At 38.6% G+C, this 7,500-nt stretch overlaps 1 protein-coding gene across 1 annotated transcript in view; it reads left to right on the plus strand.

The window, feature by feature from the left end:
• The window catches only part of LOC138045500 (adhesion G protein-coupled receptor L4-like), a 77,637-nt gene that overhangs the window by 33,172 nt on the left and 36,965 nt on the right, over nt 1–7,500 (plus strand). Inside the window, exons 4-6 of the mRNA XM_068892031.1 lie at nt 193–325; nt 1,086–1,208; nt 1,289–1,411. Coding sequence (XP_068748132.1) covers nt 193–325; nt 1,086–1,208; nt 1,289–1,411 — 379 coding nt within the window. The remainder of the gene's footprint in view (nt 1–192; nt 326–1,085; nt 1,209–1,288; nt 1,412–7,500) is intronic.

Genomic DNA, 7,500 nt, shown 5'->3' on the forward strand with positions numbered 1-7,500 from the left:
ACAAAAATTGCAATTTTATTCGGGAAGTCGGGTACAAGGGGTGACAAGATATGGATCAACTCCATCCCCAAAGCGTCCTCTGTCCTATCCAGAGCTTGCCTATACCACAACTGCGCTTTGCAGAAGTTTATCCCTAAACAATTAATTTTAACGATTTATTGAGTAAGTGGATTGATTGATTGATTGATTTAGATATTTACTAGACTAGGCGACTACAGTTACATTGACCAGAAAACGTTGCCAGTAACAGTATTTGCAAGATATATTCGGTTTCATCCAATTTCTCAACATTATTGGAATGCCCTGAGAGTGGAGGTTTATGAAGGTAAATATCACTAGTTCATTTCTTTGAATGTACTTTACTTTGCAAATAGTTGTATTTGTTTTAAGAACGTTTTAAGCCCGGTTTACACTACAGAAAATTTTCGGCACGGCTCGTGTGAAATTGGCACGGGTGCCTAAAAAGAGTTCGGCAAACTTTGTTTACACTTCACCATTTTTACCGTATCAAAAATACCGTGCCAAAATTTTTGGGCCCGGGTAAGTTCTCTTGTAGACATGCGCAGTTCAATTATAATCAAGAACGTTCGCGATTGTCCGCGTGATTTTGGGGGAGAATGAGCAGCCATCTTGAAATGTACGCAAAAAAACCGCTAGCCTATATGAATTAAGGCTCACATTTGGCCCTTTTAAGTGTTTACACTACTTGTTCTATCCGGGCCGTGCCTATTTTTTCAGCACCCGTACCATTTTCACCCGTGCTCGGACTACCTCGCCGAAAGTCCCAGCATGGGTAAGAATTTTGGTTCGGCACGGATGAAATTTGGTACTGACAGATTGTTTACAGTGCAAATTTTATCCGAGCCGAAATTTTTTTTTTTTGGGACCCGAGCCAATTTCACCAGAGCAGTGCCAAAAAATAACTGTAGTGTAAACCGGGCTTTGATTCCTCTTTTAACGCAAATCATTTTTTGTTACAACTGAAAAGCTTACAACCTTCGATGCGTTAGAACTTTTGACAGACGACAAAAAGTTATTTTAAGCCTATTACACGATATCTTGCATCTCTTGTATATCTTATACAGAGATTGACGAATGTGCCTCGAATATACACAATTGCCATGTTCACGCTGTTTGTCTCAACTCTGTTTTATCGCTTGAATGTATATGCAATCCAGGATACACGGGGGATGGAAAAGATTGTTCAGGTGAGAGCAAAGTATCGACCCCAGCTCTAGTTAGATAGACTACCGCCTTTTAATATTCCCTTGTTCGCCTTCTTTTTCAGATATTGACGAATGCTTAACCAATGCATCCGATTGTGATCAACATGCCACCTGTGTTGACACAGTTGGATCCTTCAGTTGTTTATGTAATCATGGTTTTTCAGGAAATGGGACATCCTGTTCAGGTGATATTTTATGGGTAATTTACCTTTTAACCTAACAAAAATGAAGGATCTACACATTGGGTGCAGGGATGGCGCAAGAGTGAGAGCACTCGCCTCCCACCAATGTGGCCCGGGTTCGATTCCCAGATCTGGGGTTATATGTGGGTTGAGTTTGTTGGTTCTCTACTCTGCACCGAGAGGTGAGACTTAACTTGGTTTGTGTTAATTGTTAATTTCAGTTTAGTGTCTCCAATTAGTGCTCCAGCGCTAGAACGACTAAACACTGGTACTACGACCAAAAAAAAAAATTGTTTTTCCTTTGGATTTCAAAACTATGTTAACTAAACACTAACTCACCCAAGTTTTAAGTTCTGATTTTAAAAAGACACCTGTTTATTTTAGCTGGAATTTTCTTATTTATTGGTCCGCCATTACTAACTTCAAAATCTTGAGAGAGCTGGGTCGAGGAGAAAATGACGTCAAACACTCACTAGTTTAAGAATGCAATGCGTGTGTACGCGGCCTAATTAATATGCATCACGGGAGTTTCGGGATTTCAGACTTTTTAACCCGTGTTTTGCATATTTAATAAATTGCGTTTACACGCTGAAATTTTAAGCTAGTGAGTAAATGACGTCATTTTCTCTAGATCCAACCCTCTGAGGTCCAATCGGCCAGTTTTGAACGTGAGTAATGGCGGACCATGAAATCCAAAACTTACACTCAAAATAAACAGCCTTTGGATTAAACTCAAAGCTCAAAATTTTGCCAGTTAGGTGTTAAGCGAACACGCTTTCAAAATCAGAAGAAAAAAAGTAAATGAGTTTTTGCTCATAGTACCACTTTAAATAAGGTTCGTTTCCTTTTTTTTATGTAAAAGACATATTGTAACGGTATTTGAAAGACGTTTTGAGAAGACGAGACTTACGTTTTTAAGACCTAACTGTCATCGTACGAGTGAATTTTTTCAGTTTGAATCTTAAGATAATATACAATTTTTTAAACAATAGATTTACATTGAATGCAAGTCATTAAACTACGTTTCAAAGAATTAATCACCCGTATTCTATTTCTGGTGGAGATATTGACGAACGTATTTCAAATACTTACAGTTTTTATCCATCGGCCAGTTGTTCTAACTCTACTGCCTTGCATACGGTGAGAGCTACTGAAATTTAAACTGACCAATCAGAATTCAGCGAGAGGGAAAAACTGTGCTATCCTTGTGCTATCCAACGTCACGCCAATTGTTTACATTCTGATTGGTTAGATCGGTGGACATTCGCTCAGCCTTCCGTTGTGACTCTCTTGACCGTCGCTTCTTTGAACTCATCGAGACAGAAATGACTCATTGTTCTGGCAATCAATTTGCCAATCCACTTTATCCAGTTTATGGATTGGTCTAGCATGTGATTAACAACCAGGATCGCTTTTGAACTTTATTCTGTAGAAGAAGAAGACGTTGCTGAGTGTATTTTTACGACGAAATCCCTTGGTTTGTACTGTTCAGCACTTTGATGTCCGATAACTGATCAATCACATTTGGTCGTCTGACCATATGAAGTTTTTTCAGCTCTTGTTTGTGTCCATCATGATCGAACTTCAGGTGAAGCGCTATGCTGCTTTATGCCAACTTCGGTGGCTTGTGATGAGCTTGCCTGCTGCCCAAATTGTTGTTGTATTTTGGCAAGATTGGTCTTGGGTTGGAACTTAATAGTGAGGGGAACAATTTTTCGTTCATCTGCTGTGCCAGACAACAAACAATCCTGTCGGGTGTTCCATGTGCTTGGTGAGTCTTGCACGACCATCGTCTATCAGATCTGGATTGGAGTTTTTTGTTTCAGTGATTACAACTTGCGATCGTTCTGCAAACATCTACGTAGCATGCAGCACTTTTTAGTGACTCGAGGATCCCCGGCCCGTTTTGCTGTTTTAAACGGAGTCCTGCCTTTTGTGATCTTTTGTGAGCTGTTTGTCTTCAGTGCTTGTACTTTTTTGTTTGTTCCTGGTGGCACAAAGTAACTTTGATGATTTCAAAGGACTTGAATCCTTAATTGAATTAGCGATTTTTTTAATTAAGGAACCATTAAGTGAATGGTACACAAAATTAGGAGAAACTGTTGGTTGAATAGACAATATTTGTAGACATAATTATCTACCCAGTTTAAGTACTTAGCTCAACAAGTTGTTTGGCTCCACAAGTTTCAGTTTCAGGCCAGGTACCCGAATTCACCCAGGTACTGTTGCACACTACCATAGTTCTTTGGAAATTGAATAGCTCCTTGAACACCTGGTTGCTTGACAAGAAACTTGATGTGTTTGTTCTCTACATTGGTGAATGCAGCCACTAACTGTCCATTGTGGATAAACTCCAGACCAACTCTTCTTTCAATTTAATCTTTGTTCTTCGCAGGGCATCAATAATGGTGTCCCTTATAAAATGTTAGTTTAAAGAGTTTAAGTTATTTCAATTTTCCCATTTCATAGGGCACTGTGGTTGCCAGATTCACTTTCAAACTTATCATGGAAATGTAAATCAATACCAGTGAAAAGTCAGCCCCTTGAATTGTTGATAGAAAATTTATTTAAATGCATATTGAAACATCAGTTGAGGAATATTTTTTTTCCCACTTTGTGAACCTAACATACATTGCTGCCATTTGTTTATTGCTTGGTCATTCAATGTCTTGATCACATCAAGTAATTTATTTTTCAGGTATTGTGTATCTTAATCTAAAAACTTAACTGTTTGCTTTTTGGAGCCCTTTTGCGGCATATTTAGATAGGCAGGAAATGTTCCACATTTTATGGTAAATAGTTCTGCATAGTTTTAAGGAACATTGCAGCCAAATCTAATTGAATATGAGACTAAAATATGCTGTTTGACATTTTGTGAATTTAAAGACTATTAATATTGTTTGCGCTTGTTTTAAAAGGCTCAAGGTTGGCACTCAAAAGTGTTCCTTCTATGATCTTATTCTGTAAAGATTACCTTCGGAGAATTGGATCAAGGCCAGTTTTTTCTTCTAGCTTCTTTCCCCCGTGCCCTCTGATAATGAAGTTGCCTTGCTTTTGCGCAATGTCGAAAGATGCCCCAATGCCTAAACCAGCCAGCCACAAGGAATACTTCATGGTGCTTTTTTACAAACATGGGCATGAGGGTGCTCGTAAGCATCTGAGCATTGTTTCATGCTTAAGTGTTATTATAAATAATCTATTTCTCTAAGAGAGTGTTCTTTTCTTGTTGGTCATTCAAAAATTGTTGGAATAGCTTGTTTGAGCTGTTGGATAGACGCAGAACATTTGATGAGGCCCTCCTGGGGAGAGGAGTCCTTGTTCCCTTTACATATTTGCTAGTGTTTCCTTTTTCCCCAAATTACTTTCAAACTTGTTCCCAGCTTTTTGATCCCTAAAATTTAAATTGGTTTTCTTCCCTTGTTCCCTAAAATATTTTGATATTGTTAAAAAAACCAGTGAGGAACATTAAATTTTAGTTACCTAAATTTTGAAATTTTAGATACGAGATATTTTATTCATATTCTTACATTTTTATGTATATATATATTTTTTCTTAATATTATTTTGTGGAAAACCTGTAAAATAGCTTCAGCTAAGTGTTTCTATCCACGTTAAATAAAGATTATGTATGTATGTATGTATGTTACTCTGTTCCCCAGTTTAAATTAGCCATGTTCTTTTCTTCCCCAAACCCCTGGGAGTGTCTCTTTGTTGATGTTGATTCTCATATTGGCCTAATAGCAATTCACTGTTGAATTGCAAGACACAGCAAGTTCTTATTTGGGATTGAGGGAAAAATAAATTTTCGCACAATAAAAGAAACACAATTTTGACTGCCCCTTCTAGATCTTGCTCTTTTCAGACAGGAGGAATGAGCTTGTTTGCACCTTTCTGGCGACCTGCGGGAGGGCAAGCTCTAGAAACTCTTCCTTAGCGAGCCTTCCACTGAAAAACTTTCCAAGTCTGGCTTTCTGGTGTTAGGGGCCGAGGTTTTTGTGCAAAATTCATCAGCGGCTTCCTTGCAGCTTCTAAAAGGTGTTCCTTCGGGAAATGGTTAGTAAACGTTTTGTAGTGCTTATACAAATTTTCGCTACTTGAAAATGTATGTTCACGCGAAAAAAATATCAGCTTGACAATTTTTCTTTCCCGATACTCCATTTAAAATGAACGTGAGCGCCATTAGTAATAAAGGGCCAGAAAACCATTTAAAACATTTTGTGGCAATTTTTTTGTCAACAAACTTGGGTTATCGGCGAGCAGAATTCGAACGTGACCTGTTGTGCTTTGGCTTTTATTTGTGCTTTTTCTAACTATCCTAAGACGAATTCAGGCTGGTATTTTCGAGCCAAGTGCAAGAAGACGGCAAAACAGTATCGATATTTATTTGAGTTAACTTCGCGAATAAAGACTTTAACCGCGTCCTTGTGTAGATCAACAACAATGTCATTTACGAACAACCGAAATGCACTGTTTCCGGTGAAGGGGCAAATGATTGACAGGATAGCACAGTTTTGACTGCCGCGCGCACTGCGGGCGAAGGTTCCGTATGCAAGGTGGGTACTTTGATTGTACCTGCAATTCTACATATTCAGGAAATGGGGCGATTGTTGTAGTAATGTATTCGTCTAAATAGAGAATCATATTGAGGCATTTTATCTCGATGTCCTCCTGTTGCGGATATTGACGAGTGCTTTACAAAAGCCCACAATACTCCGATTCCAGAAAAAAAACCTGAAGTTGCATGCAAGTGAGGGTTAATAGCCCTCGCGGCAGGAAAAATGTTGGACAAAACAAACAAGAACGGGGTTTTGGGCAAATTTAAAGCTACTTCAGCCGTGCAAATTGCGAGGAAGGATAAAAAATTTGGTCACAAATGTTACACACTTGCAAACTTTAATAACCGAAGTTAAAATCGCCCGATTTATTGTTTCGTGCGTTTCCGTCGGATACACAACAACTGAAGAAGTGGAAAATTCGTATGGAAAGAGGAGATGGCTTCTTTGCCACGGTAGGAAACATGTTCTGTTGTTCTGAACACTTGTTGCCGACGGATTTTAAACGGACTCTGACTGGTCATAGACGACACCTTAAAGCGTACCATCGGTCTTTCCTTGGACAAAAGTGAATGAAGGATCGCTTTGTAGAGCGAAAAGGCTGAAGTTGAGATGTGAGACTGAATCTGAAGGGATAACAAGAGCCGAGAGTGCTCGTGAATATAAAGACCAGGAAGAAATTTCATGCAGAAGATTTCCAAAAAGATTCTGTTGTCTTCGGTCCACCATCACTGTGATTTTTTAAGGAAATGTGTTATCAAAGATGTGCCAACCTTTGATTCTCCTAATGGCCCTTTTGACGTGAATTCTTAAATTGGCATTCCTCATAGTCGTATAACAGTCTTTCTTGGTAAGACCTGCTTTTTACAATCTCCTTGTCAGATATACTTCCTCCATACAAAATACTCACAAACGTAATCCAAACAATTGAGGAAATTCCTACAAGACCTTTGAAGGTGTTGTGGGACTTGTGTTCAGAATAAAGTTCACTCAAGGTCTTGAGGAGTCTGGCATTTTATTTAGCATCAAATATAGGTAATTAGTCCATGTTATAGTTATACCTGAAACAACTTGCCTTGAAATACTGAACCTAAACGCGAGATCACGCTCAAATAAACCACGTCTTGAACGGGTCAAAAGAAGCCAAAACTCATCAATCGGTTGGAAAGTCCTGGCGCAACCAACATTGTGTCCAGGAAACCTCTCTTCTTTCCCTGTCATGATAGGAAATTTGTCTTCAAAATTAATAGAATTAGTGTTAACACGTACAAAACTGAAATAAGTTAATTTTGGGGCATTAGGCTCTACAGATTCCCAGAACTCTGATAAAGTTACATAGTCAGGAAATCCATTATAAATTTTATACCTTTATTCCTACTTGAAAATCTTTCCGGACCAAACTTGAAAATCCTCTCCTTTGCGTTAAATTCGTGTAATTCTTGAAGCAGCCTTCCATTTTCAATCTTTATTTCTTCCATCCACTTGTCGAGTGTTGGTGGACCGAATACAACAGAATCTTTTCGAAATCTTCTGTAATTT

This window comes from Montipora capricornis, chromosome 4, assembly GCF_036669925.1.
Source record: "Montipora capricornis isolate CH-2021 chromosome 4, ASM3666992v2, whole genome shotgun sequence".
Taxonomy (NCBI): Eukaryota; Metazoa; Cnidaria; class Anthozoa; order Scleractinia; family Acroporidae; genus Montipora; species Montipora capricornis.